The sequence below is a fragment of the Rhea pennata genome, chromosome 13 (genome assembly GCF_028389875.1).
Source record: "Rhea pennata isolate bPtePen1 chromosome 13, bPtePen1.pri, whole genome shotgun sequence".
Taxonomy (NCBI): domain Eukaryota; kingdom Metazoa; phylum Chordata; class Aves; order Rheiformes; family Rheidae; genus Rhea; species Rhea pennata.
Window position 1 is genome coordinate 9,551,072 of NC_084675.1, and position 17,141 is coordinate 9,568,212.

Below are 17,141 nucleotides of genomic sequence, written 5' to 3' on the forward strand. Positions count from 1 at the left end.
ATATGCACATTCATGCTTTCTTTTAGACGCCAAAACATATTTTTATTGAGTCACTTATAGAAACACAAGACAAAAGTGACATCTCAGGAAGTTCTCATGAAGGAGCTGAAAATCACGGTAAAATAATTTTTTTTAAATTTGAATTACCGATATGCTGAACAAAAAGGCTATTTAATTATTATTTCTTATTTGTAGTTTCTGATATGTCTGATGAGGAAAATAAAGCACCAAGGAAAGAACCCCAAGAAAGAAGCAATGCAGGTATGTCGCACAGAAACACTTTACTCTAGGTTTTTTCCCAGATTGTTTTTAAACAAACTCAGTGTGAAGCTTAAAGTACATAGATGTTAGAAATTAAAGGAACTGAGCCCTTCAAAACATGCTCTTCACCCAGCACAGCTTGTATCTCCTCCTTATTCTACTCATTATAAGCTTCTGAGAATAGATATTGTCTTACCACTTTTTCCCTGTCTTTGTTTATGGGTTAGCTTAGGTAGAGTTTAAATACATAAAAGCCATGTAAGTCACCTAATTCCAAAACTAAAATCCTTGAAACTCCTACTACTTTTTCTTGCACTGAAGTTTCACAATTTGTTTCTCTGTCATCTGAGCAACTTGGAGATCAGTTTCTAATCTCCATCAAGATTCACAAATTAGCTTTGCCTCTGCTTATACAAATTGCAGGGCTTGAACTGGTGAACACATTGAGAGAACGTTTAACAAGTCCTGCTCAACACAAAAAAACATGAATTGAGGAGGAGAGAGTACGGGTTCCCTTAATCAAATACATTCATTATTAGAAACATGGGGGGGGGGGAATTTTGCAGTAAAAATAAACAGAGAATACTCTGAAAGTAAAATTAGTATCAACATGTGAAAATGGTCATTTTGGGTTAGATCAACTGTCCTTCTAGCCGGGTACCTGCTCTCCAAACAGCCGCCAGAAGTGGACACCTAGCAAAGAGTGACAATTTGGCAAACATACATAGTACTTCTCTTGATATATGCCGAATTTTAACTATTTTCAAATCATAGCCTTCCTGAACCAATTGCAGTTTCTGATATTTAGTAATCTTCAATGGATTTCTTACTTGTGAACTTGTCCAGCCTATGTTTGAACCCACGTAGAATACCCACAACAATTTCTACAGATTTACTGCATGTGTTATAAAGAACCATCTCCTTTTGCTTGGTTTGCTTCATTCCAGTTATTGTTCTGGAAAATACTGAACACTGAATTCCTACCCACTCTCTTCATTTCACTTATGCTTTTGAAGATATCTATCACATCATCCCACAGTTATTTTTTTCTAGCTTGAGGGGTCATTTCACAGACAACAAAACATTTCTTAGCTATACCAAAAAAAAAAAAAAAAAAAAAAATCAATCCAGAAACATTAAGGTGGGAAGTGGGTTTATAATGTTCTTACTTGGAACAAAATTTGTGTTTTGCATTCCTTTCTACTGACATTTATTTTGTCAGGGATCAGGAAGAAGAAATGGAATATCAATAGAGTTTTGTATGCAGACCTAAAAGCTATTCATCATTCTTAGTAAATACACGTAATTTATCACAACCTTCTAGTCATTCAATAACCATTACAAAACCAAAAGGGCTATTTACCATATAGCAGCATCTAGCAAAAGCACAGATTCTACAAATGAATAGGCAGGCACACTTGACAAATGTTCTTATGAAACAGTTAACACAGATTCTTTTCTCTGGTTATTGTGCTAAAAACATGCTTAATATTAGTAGACATTGTTTTAAAAATGACCACATCTACTCCTACAAAGAAGAATTTTCTATTTATATTGCAGCTCCTATAAACCAACTTGTTCAAGAAGAGGAAAAACAGAAAGGTTCGGTGACATGGAAAACCTATCATTCTTACATTAAAGCTTCTGGAGGTACCTTAGGCAAAGAGATTTCTATTAATTTTTCACTTTTCAGCGTACAATTTCATTCTTAAAGATAGGGTTCACAAGGTCTCTGTTCTTCTTTCATCCAAAGCTTTAAGGTGCACAGTATCAAACTGGGTTGTTCTTTGTCTCAGCTAAAGATATCTGCTTTAATGTTATTAGAATGTGACAACCACGCTACATTAAAGAACACATTTTTCAAAAACATAAAATGTTACAAACTTTTGAAAAATGTATAAACTAGAAAGACAGACTGCTTCTTTCTTCTCTAACAGAAAAAATAATTTGAAAAAAATAGAAAAAAAGAAATCAGACATTGCATAGCCAGAGTGAAAATTAAACATCTACATTTGGTTCTCACTAAGATCTTACCAAAATCTAGAACACCTTGGTATTGGTGAAGTGCATTACAGTAAGAAGTCAGCAGTGAAATTCAGATATGATTCGCTATATTTCCAGGGTACATAGATGTGAGATTATATTTAATGGCAATTGCAAACTAGAATCATTTAGAAATATTTTGTTATTTAATTGCATATGTGCTCTTTATCTATATGACATTATTCCGTTGATCTTGAGCTCTCTAAAAAGAGGACTGAGACCCACTTAACAAATTTTTACAGGTGCATTATCAATTTTGAGAATCTCTGTTGGATTTGGGCCCAGTGTGTACTGCTGACTGAACGCTGGTTCTTTTAGATTTAGGGCTTTTGTGCAGCACCCTGTCATTTCTCATAATATGCATATAAAATATTTTCTCTCAGCCATTACTTTAATGAAGTCACTCAGGAGGAGTATATAATGCATGAGATGTACACTCACATGAAAACTTTGGAGTCTGCTCCTTTGGCATGTTTCTGATAAATACCAAGTTAGATATTCCCCTATACACAAACTAAGTTTTGATGTTCTTAAGATTTTATTTGGGCAGAATTTAAATTAATGCCACTAAGAAAAAAACAATTATACAATTATTCTCCCCATTCTCATTTTTGTGAATGGAAGTTCTACATATATATGGAAAGAAAAACAGGTAAGAGTTAAGTAATAACATCTCTGCTGAAAAGCTATCTAGCAGATTATGGAAATATCATGTGTTAAACTACTTCTATTCCATCAATTTGGTGCGATGTTCCATTTCTAGGTTTCACGTTGTCATCTTTCATAATACTCCTTTTTATGCTGATGATTGGCTCTTCAGCCTTCAGTAACTGGTGGTTGAGTTTCTGGGTAGAGCAAGACTCAGAGGTATGTGCACAAGTGTAATAGTTTTCTAGTTTATTTTTAATTCTTCAAGGGATAGTTACAAACATATTTGAGCAATATGAGCAATAAAGTTCAAATCTATTTTATTTGTAATCTACTTAGTATTAAAGAACTAGGTCATTTGCACTGTTCCTTTTTTTTTCAGCTACTACTGCAGATTCATTTTTTATTAATCTTAATTTCTCTTCATCTCACTAACTGCACATCTGTCTTTTATGGTCTTCATCAACCGTCCTGCCCACATTTCAGAGCCACCCTCTTCTCCTAAGATCTTTCTGAAGTTGTTCTTAAAGTGTTCTGGGCTGTTAGTACTCAGTGCTCACTGTTTAATCACTGTTTATATTATGATAGTATAATTATTTATTACTCATATTATCGTTATCATTCCATTATTATTATATATGAACTTAGCTTACATTACTACGACTGCTTTGCTCTCTCCAGTAAATGTATTACATCCTTATTTTCAGTATTTCCCCCTTCCCTCCAATGTGCCATTCCTGGTTTCCTGTGGTCTCCACAGACTCAATCTGTATCATCCTTTCATAATTGTTTTTATACAATACCCCCGTAGACATTCATACACTTCTCACACTTACAGGTTCCTTTGGAATCCTTCTTTTGTATTCCCCCAAACGTAGGATTTCATTTCTCATCCTTTCCTACCCACTGATCCATATAACTAAAATATATTTTATTTTTTCTTTAATTTCTGCAGTATAGAATAAAGTTGACTGACTAGTATATAGAACCATGCTTCTCAGGAATTCAAAGCTGTGTAAATTATTTATGTCTCTGCACTTTCTCATGTTAAGACTGTAGATATGACTCATGCACTGATCTGTAATCAGCATACTGATTTTAACACAACACAACCAGGTTTCAGATGGCTATCATGAATTCAAGAGTGACTTAGTACTAAGCTGTACCCCCCTCACCACCACCAACACAGTATTAAAGAAACTCTTGGGCAAATCAGTTGACTGTATTTCTGAAAGGCATCACACAGTCAGCTCTTCGACCTGGGTAGTCCACTGACCTCCCCTTTTCTAAATAAAATTGAAAAATGCTTTAAGAAGAAGGTACTTAGCTACTGAGAGGAGCAGCCAAAAGAAAGGAAGGCAAGCACAAAACATAACCTCACCTGGTGCTACAAACATCGTAGCACCTTCTCCCTGTTGCTGATTAAAAGCTTACAAAATAAATGGGATATTTGTCAGCTCACTTTATCCCCAAATGTAGATTTCCTACAAAACTTTCACTAACTTTATATTAATACACAGGAAAACAACTTAGGAATAAAATTTCTGTATCCTGTATTTGTAACCCCTGACAATATTAGTATTAGTCTACTGTTATTATTAGAACCAAAAAACAAAATTCTCAACCTCATCTGTTTTCCTCCTAAAAGGATGAAACAGAAATGCAAATTAACCACAAGCAGAAAAAAAACATAAGCAGAAAAAAAAAGTGAAAGATTTTTAATAACACGCTTCTATTAAACAACCAATTAAAAATATTGCTACAGATGGATGTCTTTGTCAGGCTCTTTGGATAGATTCAGTGTTTCTCCTTACTTCAACCTTTTCTTCTTCCTATCTTGTCTATTACTATACCCAGAAAAGAGGAATTAAAATGCTCCTAAAAACATTCCATTCACTTCTTTGCAACAATTTGTCCCTTTTTTTTCCAAGTATCACAGTAAGAACTCTAGCAACTGTCCTTGTTTTAAGTGAAAAAGTATGGTTTTTAGAAAGTATCTGCAGCTTTCCCTATAGAAAATTCTTAATTCAAGGTATTTATATAATGTGATAGATACAATGGGAGCGCACAGAACTTTAAAAATATTATTCCTGGAAGAAGAGAGATCTAGCAACCCGAAATACATTACAGCCACCTGAAACTTGTTACAATGACACAGAGCTCAGAAAGATTATTCTCTATAACTATTAACTTTATACTGCCTGTGAAACATCTTTTTGTTTAGTAGAGGAAAAAGCACAAATAATCAGGTTATTCAGAACCTAAAGAAAAGTCTTTAAGCATTTAATAGGGATGAAAATGGAAAAAAAATCAATAGCCAAATCAAATGGAAAGTCAATTAAAAGAAGATAACTTAAATACAGGTCAAAATTTAGTTCTTAAGTGGTGGAACTGAATGCTGTAAAGCTTTATATAGTACTGAGCTAATGTATCGGCAAACTTTTGTAATAAGTTTCATGAAATTTAAAAATGACAATCTTAAAAACAATATAATATAAAAAATGACATCTAGCTTATAAAGCTGAGTCAAGAAATTCACTGTGATTGAAAATTCCATATAGTTTTCTTCAGACACAGAAGAATTTTTAAGAGAAAGCAGAGAAGATGAGGTATCTTCTGCTTTAGCTGCTTTGTTTTCCTCCACTCCTATGAGCTAGATAACTGCTTATCATCATATCCGCAAAAAATCTAAGGTTTAAATTATGGTTTTGTTTCTTTTTGTTTTAAAGGAAAGCTACAAATTTTTGGATAATGAAGCAAAAGGTATTTCTGTGCTGGCAACCACCTCAGATAACCCTAGAACGCGCCTTTATCGTTTAATATATGGAATTAGCATGGTGACCATGATCATACTAAGCATCGTTAAAGGGTTTGTTTTTACAAAGACAACATTAAAGGCTTCTTCTACATTACACGATAGTTTATTTTATAAGGTAAAGAAACTGCCTTCCTGTTTATAGTTAGTAAAGAATAATTATTTAATATTAATTTTATCTAGACTTCTTTCAGACAGAGATAAAGAGAAACTTGTAAAATTAGATTCATCCTGTTATGAGATAAAATGGAACAGGTCAGATGAATAATTCTCTAGAAGTGTGTACTTCTCTCTGTTGACAGTAAAGAGTTTAGGTAACTGGTTCAGATATAGAAATCTGCATTATAACTATCTGAGCCACATTAGATGAATCCAAGCCTTTGTATCAGGTTTTCTGTTGTTATAAAAATACTATCTATAAGAATGTCTTAACCATGAACATTTGTAAGTGTCTAAACCTTCTGCAGTGAGAAGTTTTCTATAAATAGAAACCAGTATTCTGTGCAACCTGGATATACACAGAGACTACAGCACTTCTAATTTGCTAAAACATAAAGGTGCTATTTTTCTGGTACAAGTTGCAGAACAGCTGAGTAGCGGTAGTATGACTGTGCTCTGAAATCAAGTCCTTGATATCCTGACTCTTGTGCATTTATTTTATTTTTACTTTTTTTAAAAAAAGCATAACAAAATGGTTTTAAGTCATGTTTATTTTACTTTCAAAAGCTTTACTTTACTTTCAAAATCTGCTTTATAAACACTGATGTTATAAAAGCTATAATAAAATTGTTTGCTACTCCTATAATTTTAATCTTAGCCAAGATTACAGCTTACTACACAAGACTAAATACAGTAAAAGATTACCATCTGATTCTGCTATTTCCCTTTATCCACAGGTCTTGCAGAGTCCAATGAGTTTCTTTGATACAACTCCCACTGGCAGGCTAATGAACCTTTTTTCTAATAATATGGATGAATTGGATGTGAGCCTTCCATTTCATGCTGAGAATTTTTTGCAGCAGTTTTTTATGGTTGTCTTTATTCTAGTCATAATAGCCCTTGTTTTTCCTTTTCTTCTACTTGCAGTTGCTATCATAGCCATTATTTTTCTTCTTCTTTTTAAGTAAGTTCACATTCTATTCTTTCAAAGTATTTTAAGTGATTTAAATTTTTTTGTTTGACCTGTAGAAAAGCACACACCAGTGTGTGCTTTTGTATTTTAAACTTCATTTCTGCAGATTCTTTTGTAAAGGCTTATCAGAAACTGAGATCTATAGAACCATATATCTTAAATAGCAAGTATATAAAGCAGAAAATGGCAAGCTGTCAATTATTTTCTGCTTTTTATATAAAGGACTACATTTCAGTCTTTGGTTAACCCATCTTCTGCTGAGAGAGACAAGCCTGTTATCTGTCTCAAGTGAGATTACAGAGGTAGATGTCATCCACTACTGTGACTACACCCAGAGCCCTATAGCTGAAAACAAAGACCAGAAATAGGCCAGGTTAGCAGGAGGGGCATAGTCAAGTAGCTGGAAATTCAATGTTGTAGCATGATAGGCAGCATCCTGCAATGCAGGAATTACGATAATTCAAAGATACCTTCTCACATTCAACCACTGCCCCAGAGTATCCAATTCTTGTGAAAGACAGATGAGTGATTAGGTGTGTTGCTATTCCTCAATTCCTCAATATTCCTCGAGTTTTTCTCCCCTTCTGACAATATACAATTACAGTATTTCATTGTTTTTCTTGTACGCACACAGAAATATACAAGACATTATATTCCCCTCAATTTTTAAAATATGTCATATTTCATTGTTCATAATACATCAAGAATGAAATGAGACAAAATACTTTCTGGGCAAGTGTCTTGTGTTGTTACATTTTGAATGCATTATGAGGACTGAAATATGACAGGAGATTCCGAGTACTGAAAATGCATTAGCAGCATTTTTCTATACTACAGCCTTGATGGAAGACCTGAGAAGAAACAAGGTATGAAATGGCAAGTGTAGCCAGTTTTCAACAGACTAGCGACTAGAGATAAGGAACTGATTCAAATAATGGTAACTACTATTCAAATACCTTTAGCTTTTACAGGCGTTTTAAGCTAAAGTCTACAGACAAATATATACAGATATACATATATATATATATATACACATATATTTATAAAACACACATACACATACATATAAAATGCCTATTTGTTGAAAGTGCAAGCCACTAGGCTGTCCTCTGTGCAGGAAATACAGACTATTTTCTTACTGGCTTCTGAGGGGGCAAAATATTTTTTAAGAGATGAGACTATAGTCTCAATTTTCTCTAAATTGAAAGTAGAACTCAGTTGATAAGATAAAGTGAAGCAGAGGTTGGAGGACTATACAGTTAGGTGTTCTAGGGAGATACAGACACAGCTATAGAGCACAAATATGAGAGCTGTCATTGTACAGGCATTGAAAAGTTTCAGTTCAAATCACCTGCATGCAGCAGTGTCATTATCATATTATTAGCTGTGATTTATACCCACAGATTTTACTGGCATATAAAACCACATACATTGTGTTTCTGTTGTATTACAGAATTTTTCAGAGAACTATCCAAGAACTCAAAAGAATGGAAAATATCAGCAGATCACCCCTGTTGTCTCATATAACTTCTTCTGTGCAAGGTCTCAGTGTAATTCAAGCCTATGACAAAAAAGACAACTATATTAACCAGTAAGCTAGAAAACCATTAAATATTCTTTGTTTGATTTTGGCTCTGATTTAAACAGATAACACTGCCTTCAGATTCAATTGACTCCGGATACTATAGGCTGGTATCCACTGTGACTTTGATAAGACCATTCTTTTATCACCCTATTGTGGTTTCATCAAAGGCATCATGCTATACAAGCAGCAAAAATCCTGTAGATTTTTATATTTAGAAAATGAGCAGCCACAGGGATGCTACCAGTTTCTGCTACAGAATCTCAAAAGAACCTCAAAAATAATAATAATAATAATAATAAACAGCCAATCTCACTGTGACAATTTTTAAAAACAGCATATACTTACTTTTGAGCTTTAAGCAATCTAAGACCCTTTAAAACAGATAAGGTTCAACGACTCTCACTAATGGAATATTCACAAAGGAATAGAGATTTACACAGAAAAAGAACAAAACCTGCAGGCTTAATTTTCACTGTCACAGACTGGACAATGGCCCCATTGACTAGAGGCGACACAGAATCCTACAAGTTCTCTTGGCCATTCTTATTTTATGGTCCATAGAACTGCAAAAAGAAATACAACTTATAAATCACTCTTACTTTAGATATGTACTGGGTGACCAGTGATCTGGCCCACAACAACTTCTGGCTTTCTTTACTTCCACTAAAGCTTCTTAGGGGACACACTTATTTTAAATTTCTCAGGGCCACTGGTTACTACAGATCCATATCTAAAAGGTATTTTTCCCGTTTGTCTCCTCTGGCAACTCTCACATGCAGGGCTGCTCCCCCACCACTGCCATTTCTCTCCCCCTCCTCCAAAGCCAGGGAGAGGCAGAGAGCAGGAAAGGAGATTCAGCCTCTCTCCTTCATCGCACTTGTCTTACAGGTGCGCTCCCTACATTTGAACACAAAATGGTTTTATCACTCTGTGTCTCCTCAGGGAAGCTGCCTGTCTCAAAGAGGAAGAAGGCCCAGCTTAGATCAGAAAAATGAATCACAGGGGATTTGTTTGAACTGGTTTTGTTTTGCAAAGAGACAAAATATCAAGTACACCCAAGAAGAAAAATACTATCAAACTAATATGGGAAGGTTCAGGGAGCTGGAAACACAGAGCATCTGTTATGAAATTTATTCCCAAAGTGACAAGCATTGATCCAAGTATCTTCACATGGTAGCAAGGTGGAAAGAATGCCTGACCTGCAAGATTCTCTTCAGAATTATAGTACATGCCTTAGAAAATGTTGCAATGTAAACTGATTCTTCATAAATCAGTAATAATCTTGTGCATGTGTACTCTAGGCAGCTGTGCTTGCAAAATATTACGAGCAAAAGCATTCATGAAGCTTATGGTACAAATAGTCAGTACTTCATCTCTTGACATGAAACTTTAATTTATATTAAAAACTACATAAAGTTCAATGTTCATTTTTGCCTTCATTACAGGTTTAAAAAGTTAAATAATGAAAATGCTGAACATTTTCTGCTATTCAATTGTGCATTACGCTGGTTTGCAGTTAGAACAGATATCCTCATGAGTTTTGTGACTTTGATCGTGGCACTATTTGTTGTTCTGAGTCCTCCTTCCATAAGTGCTGCATCAAAAGGCTTGACATTATCCTACATCATCCAGGTGAAAAATTATTTGTAGGTTAATCTTGTTAAATTATGATATTACAAGTAATTTTCTTATTTTAGCCAATGTTTATACAATACAGTTCAAAAATTAGATTCTCATGAGCCATATTCTATCCTATTTATAATTGGAAGTATTTTGCAAGCATGTCAAGCTACAGTAATGAAAAAAGGGGTGAAAAGTCCATACCTAAGAAAGAACTTTTGTACAAGTTGTACATGTAGCTAACGTGTATTTCATTGTTACTGAATAGGTATTTCATTTCACACTACTATAGCTTGCTAAACTCAATTATTTCTTGTTTAAATGAAAAACTACTTCATTATGGGCAAAGCCAAGATTGTACTTTCTTCAAATTTAGCGAAGTATGTCCCAGTTATTATTACAGTCTTTGTGTACTGTTAAACACAAAAATAATTAATTGTTCTTCACATAGATGTTTAGAATATGGAAATATAACTTAGTCTTGTTTAGAATGCATAGGAGGAAATGAATCACAGTTTGCTTCATGGGCACAAAAAGAAATTAGAATTGCTTTCTTCATGAAGAAATAAAAGCAAATGTTATTTTTGTCTTAAGTATCCCAGCTTTACACTCCTGAGCTACTTAAAAAAAAAAAAAAAAAAAAAAACACTATTTTTCTGCTGCAGTGCAGCTATTGAAGTATTTCCAATTATAATAAAACCCTGGGATGTAAAAAAGTTTTTTTTTCCCCTTCACTTTAGCCTTTTTTCACCTCAGTTCATTACTTTTATTTATATTTAAAACTCAAACATCTACTCAAAATTAATGAGGAATAAATACACTATAGGAACATTACTGCTGGATTGTTAATGTTGTTAAAAATACATATTTAGTTAAAATTTCACAGTAAATATATTATCTAATGCATTTCATTGACTCCGGAACATCTCCTAAAAGAACAAACTGAGGCTAGGAAAAACACAGGATTTCTCAACAAACTGTGAAAGATTTTTCTAGCTACTGCAGCTTGGCAGTCTCCACAGGCAGCTGTAATAGGTTGGAATTTGCCTCAGGGGCTATTACTGAACTCTGCTGTTGATAAGCTTTTGTATTGCTTCACTCTCTTAAGCATCCTTTTACTTTGATTGTTCAATTTTCTCTCCTCAGAGCTATTATAGATAAAAATGAACAAAAGGTGATTTTCAAACAGTTATATCAGAAATGTTTTCTGCTTAAATTACAGCTGAGTGGACTTCTTCAAGTGTGCGTAAGGACAGGAACAGAGACAGACGCTAAATTTACTTCAGTTGAACAGATAATGCAGTATGTCCTGGTAAGAGCTACCTACAAACGTGGTAGAAAGACCACAACTTACATAAATATTATGAACTCTGTTAACAAAATAAACAGTATTATTAAAGTGGATATATTAATTATTATACCTTTTTCTCCCCTCCCCTTTTCCGAGACATGTGTTCCTGAGGCTCCAAAACATTCGGAGTCACTGAAATGTCCAAAAGGTTGGCCAAGTCATGGAGAAATTATATTTAAAGATTATCATATGAAATACAGAGAAAATAGCCCTTTGGTTCTCACAGGCCTAAATATTAAATTTAATGGTCAAGAAACGATTGGTATTGTCGGAAGAACAGGCTCTGGTAAGATACAGCTTTCTATTTTTCTTTTTGTTAGATTTGTGTTTTCTTGTGCCATCTAATGTCATGTATCTCAAAGACTATTGTTTCTAAATAAACTTATCTAAAAATTGTGCTTTTATACTATGGAGACCCACCACAAAGTCACACTCTTTAATAATCCATACATGGCAAATATCTACCCGGCATACTGCAGGGCTGTGCAATGACATTGTAAGACAATTCTAAAGTTAGGCTGAACAAAACAAACTGCAATGCCAGTATAGTACACTCCATACATATTAATAAATGATATCAAGAAACATGGACTATTAGCGCATGTGAAGCGGTTGGGAACATGGCATTATTACTTCTAATATCTCACACAATCATATCTAACTTTGGTATCATTATGCAACATTTCATTATGCCAAGGAAACATATCCTGCAAAGAGGGAGGGCAGCTGTGAAGCTTCCACTTTAATGATGCACAAAGAGCTAAGAATGTTGTCAGTTCAGCAAATAATGAAAACTATTACCCCAACTCCTGGATATTTGTTTATCCATTCACAGTTCAATAAACATCACAGGTTAAATCAGATTTTATTATCTTTAGTTAACAAAAAAAATAAATCATCAACTTGTGAATTTTCCTGGACATTTCTAAATTCTTTATTGCGTGCGTCAAACTGCCTATTCCAACAAATTGCTCGCACAGCCTGTGGTACATAAATTTAAGCTTGTAAATTGCCCTATATTAGGAGAGTTAACTGTGTAAGTTCAATTTTCATGTTGTTCATCTAAGATACTAATGCTCCTTTAAAATTAAAAACCTTCTAGAGTGGCTTTCAGCAAAATTTCAAAAAAGTCCTTATTTAAAAGCAGTTTTAATATTACTAGTACATTTTTTAACACATGCAGAGAGCCCAGAACGAGTAAGTAAGGAAAATGAACAAATTTTGTGTCCCTTAAAAATCACATACTCCACTCTCGCACACTCCAAATGGTGGATGTGTCATAACAACAGGATGGCAGAGAGGCACAGCTTTTAACCTTTTCCAGTCATGCCCATTATACTGTATTTCGCCATCTACAGGTAAAAGATATTCCATCAGAGGTCAGTCAACGAAGAACCTTCCAAATTTGGGCAGTAGCGCTTTAGATAACTGTTAAAAAAAAAAAATCACTCTTATTTCCTACAGGCAAATCTTCCCTAGGAGTGGCACTGTTTCGACTAGTAGAACCCACTGCCGGCACTATCCTAATAGACAACGTGGACATCTGTACAATTAGTTTGCAGGATCTGAGAACAAAACTTTCAGTTATTCCTCAAGATCCCATTCTGTTCATAGGTACAGTAAGGTAGCTGTTGTCATGACTATAAGTTCACTTTTTTTCCATAGTAAAACAAAAAATGATAATATAGTATTTTAGTGTATTTTAACAGTCACACTGCTATTACAGGAGCTTAAAGCCCTGAGTTCTCAGTACTGTGTTACTACTAATTCCACCAACACTGAGATCCAAATTTCATTATATGTTTCTAAGACAAAGACTGTACACTGCAAACAATCAAAACAAACACTAAGCAGAAGAAAGTACTAACACTCAAAATGGGAAATGGAGACAGATCTTGGTTAAGATTATACCTCAAATTTATAGTCTGAAACAGAGCTGGAAACTAAACCTAAATTTCATGTTCATTTACCCTAGCTCATTGAACCAAATTTTTGAGAATAGAACTATATAAAGTATAAGCTATTACAAAGTATTGGAAATAACCTTTTTTTTTTTTATAGTTAAAGAATTTTTAAACTGGAGTAAGTGAAACATTTTTAAAAAATTCTCCCATTTCAGTAAGACACGCGTTGCTATTGTACAACATACTAGGTTGAAGAGCTGTTATTTCAAGCTGAATTATTCCTAAATCTTTTCTAGCTCCTTCTTTCCCCTTTACAACAGACGATCCCACACTCCTTCCACCCCACCAGTCTATCCAGAATATTACTCTCAAACACTCTCTAGCCTTTCATTTCAGCCACGGCATCTCCACCTTTAAGTTACTACAGTGGTTTCAGACCATGCACAACTTCTCTTTAACTTGCCTTCAGAACACAGTTACAGCATCTTAAGCACACAATAAATACCCACATTTGCCCTGTCTCCATTCACATTCCTTTTAACTCCTCTCCACCCAATCTTAGGGCCCACTTCATTTTCTTTTACAAGACTATCAGTACCATCTTTCGTGTTGTCATGTAGTCTTGGAATACTTTACTCGTCTTGTTTGCAAAGTTACCCTTATACACCATCCTTTTCACAAAAATAATTTAACAGAAAGGTAAATACAACAAAAGCTTTAATGTGACCAGAATCAGAAGTGAGGTAAGGAGCACTTAAGTAAGATTTGCAGCATCAACGACTGCTTGAAGGAAGCGAAATATACTTCATAAAATTTATATATTTATAAAATTTTATAAGTTACTTTATAAAAATACAGCTCTCTTTAGAATAGCAGTGAGCCCCCAAATGCTATTATCGAGACACCAGGAAAACAGAGCTTTTCCTTCTCTTAAGGCTCTGTAAGTACTCAACTGCAGAAAAAGTTGAAGCAGAAACAAAGCAATGAAAATACTCTATAATAAAATTTAAAATAAAATGCATAGAGATAAATTAATTGACCAAATATTTAAAAATAATTGTTTGATAGTTATTTGGCTCTACTATCTTGTATTTTGCCTTTCTTAAAGGCTATTTCTTCTTCTTCCAGATATAACTTAGATCCTTTCAGTAACTGTACAGATGATCAGATCTGGCAAGCACTTGAAAGAACATTTATGAAAGATATTGTATGTATTTTGGGTTTTCAATCATAGTTTTTCTGATAGAAGTATTAAAATGAATTAAAATTAATTATTGTTTACTACTGCATATAATTATTCATGAAGGCTATAATAATGAACATGTACTTTCACTAGTGTGAGTGAAAGCTAAACTAAAACTAAACTAAAACATACTCGCTTGTTTCCTCTTTTCAATTTTATACTTTACAATATTGCCAGAAATTCATGACACACAACTAATTATAAAATCAGACAAGCATGCAGTGCAGCACAACCAGTAAAACGAATGTAAAAGTCTTGTCATTTTTTTTAAATGGACTCTAGATATTAAAACTCCCCGGAAACTTACAAGCAGCTGTTGTCGAAAACGGAGCAAATTTCTCTGTGGGGGAACGGCAGCTGCTTTGCATGGCAAGAGCACTGCTTCGAAATTCCAAAGTAAGTAACTTAAGCGAATGCTATATTAGAAGTATATAAAGAATAATAATCACGAACTACCCCCAGTATGTTTGGCCTAAAACTTTCTGAAAAAGGGAAAAAAGAACCTAAAAATAATCTATTTTTTTTTGTTATTTACATGACTGGCTCATATGCAAGATCAATCTGACTCAAACTTACTTTGTTTTTTTGTGGGTTTTTTTTTTTAATCCAAATACTCAGTGCTCACATTAAGTATCCTTGATTTTTAAAGAATGAAAAGATTTTTGTTCGGACCCAATCCTGCAAATTATTATATGCATACTGAATGTCTAGGACTACTAATATTACAACTGATAAATTCTTTGAAACTTGAAAAAACCTAAAACCCAGGTGATGTGAATTAATTATATATTTTTTTGATCTAAATGAACTATAAATAACAAGCAATTGAAGATAGTTACCTAGTTTTCAGTATACATTTCCCTGCATTCTGATACAAAAACATCATAAGGCTTCATATTTGGCACTAAGTTGCTACTACATCGAATGCTCAAAAGGTTCTTTCTTTCAACAGATCATACTTCTTGATGAAGCCACAGCTTCTATTGACTCCAAAACAGATGCGCTCATCCAGTGCACAATCAGAGAAGCTTTTAAGGACTGTACAGTCCTAACCATTGCACATCGCATAGACACGGTTATGGAATGTGACAACATTCTGGTGATGAGCAATGGAAAGGTATGGAATTAAACCAATTACAAAGGAAACAAGTCTGTTAAGTCATCAAATCCCATACACTGCCACTGTCCGTTTACTCCTTATTGTACGTTTACTAGGACTATACACAGTCAAATACAAAATCTCTGAATCATTGCTTTGCTGGTAAACTTTTCTCTTACAACATATCTGATGCGGAAATTTCTCCTTACGTACACTTTTGCTCTTTCATCCCAAATTTAAACCCACTTCAAATTGCTTTTACATCCTGCATATTTCTCATTAAACATTTGAGAAACTTCAGTAAGGTCCCCTCTCATCTTTAGAGAACAGTGGTATTCCATGGGAAGTATACCTTCTTGATCCTTACTGATGTTCTTTCCCTTTACAAGAAATAGTTTGTTTATTTACTGGGGAAGCCACCTACGACAATTCCATAACACAGTGGTCACAGCACACTACTTTAGAAGAACATGGAGCTCAGACATGGCTAATCGCTCTAAGTCTTCAGATAGAATTCTACGTTGCTGCCACCATTGCTCAGACTAGCCTCTACATGAATCCGTGTATTTCTACGCAATGAAATGTTTTTTCTGAGATGCTCTCTCAGGATTATGCCCACTAGTCTTGGTCATGGGAACAGGAAATTAGTCACTAATCAACCAGAATTCTGAAATCCTCCAACGATATAAACTTCTCTCCTGAACTCTGCTAGTTTACAAAACACCTTCTAAAATTAGAAACATGGGTCTGGAGTTTTATTTCCAGCTCTATCTGTTAACTAGCAGAATTCTATCTAGTTATGAATCACTACAAGAATGATAATTTAGATTCAGAGTATCAAGCATTTTTCTCTCAATCTAGTTTAGAATCAGAAACCTGTAGGAATTTCCTACTTTTTCTGTGTTGTATCTTATGCCCTGTACCATCACCCAAATAAGCATAATAGGGAGCAGAACAGAGAAACACTGATATTTATGCTTAATCACTTTCTTCTAACTTTCAGGTAGCTGAGTTTGGCAAGCCGAAAGATCTTGTAAAAACCCGCAATTCTGCTTTCGCATCGCTCTTGGCAGCAGCGAACAAACTGGCCTCATAGAAGCCTTTAACATTGGGCTGTATGATCACAGGAAATACATGAGTGATAGCAAATATAAATGACACTTCGGATCTCCTCATTAAGTCCCAGAAAGAAGATCCATTAACATTGTGATGTAGCTGACAGTCACACAACAGAATAAGGTTATCAGTCGCATCAGCTAAAAATACCAAGAATCAGCTATCATTAATGCTAGCTGAATAGCTTATGCCATCAAAGTTGTGACCTCTGGAGCTGCACCTTAGCATGTGGCTTACAGTAGCCCACAGAAAAGTGACATTCTTTGAACACTAGGATGTTTATCATCCAAAAGAGTTCAGTATTATACCTGCCTCTGAAAACGA

At 34.4% G+C, this 17,141-nt stretch overlaps 1 protein-coding gene across 1 annotated transcript in view; it reads left to right on the forward strand.

Annotated features, from left to right (window-relative positions):
* The window catches only part of LOC134146429 (ATP-binding cassette sub-family C member 12-like), a 35,229-nt gene extending 18,432 nt beyond the window's left edge, over nt 1–16,797 (forward strand). The window contains 15 exon segments of the mRNA XM_062586851.1: nt 27–117; nt 196–261; nt 1,822–1,911; nt 3,068–3,183; nt 5,682–5,885; nt 6,664–6,890; nt 8,353–8,490; nt 9,930–10,116; nt 11,327–11,416; nt 11,552–11,741; nt 12,920–13,079; nt 14,488–14,566; nt 14,885–14,998; nt 15,555–15,719; nt 16,705–16,797. Coding sequence (XP_062442835.1) covers nt 27–117; nt 196–261; nt 1,822–1,911; nt 3,068–3,183; nt 5,682–5,885; nt 6,664–6,890; nt 8,353–8,490; nt 9,930–10,116; nt 11,327–11,416; nt 11,552–11,741; nt 12,920–13,079; nt 14,488–14,566; nt 14,885–14,998; nt 15,555–15,719; nt 16,705–16,797 — 2,010 coding nt within the window.
* Nucleotides 16,798–17,141: the final 344 nt, after the last annotated feature.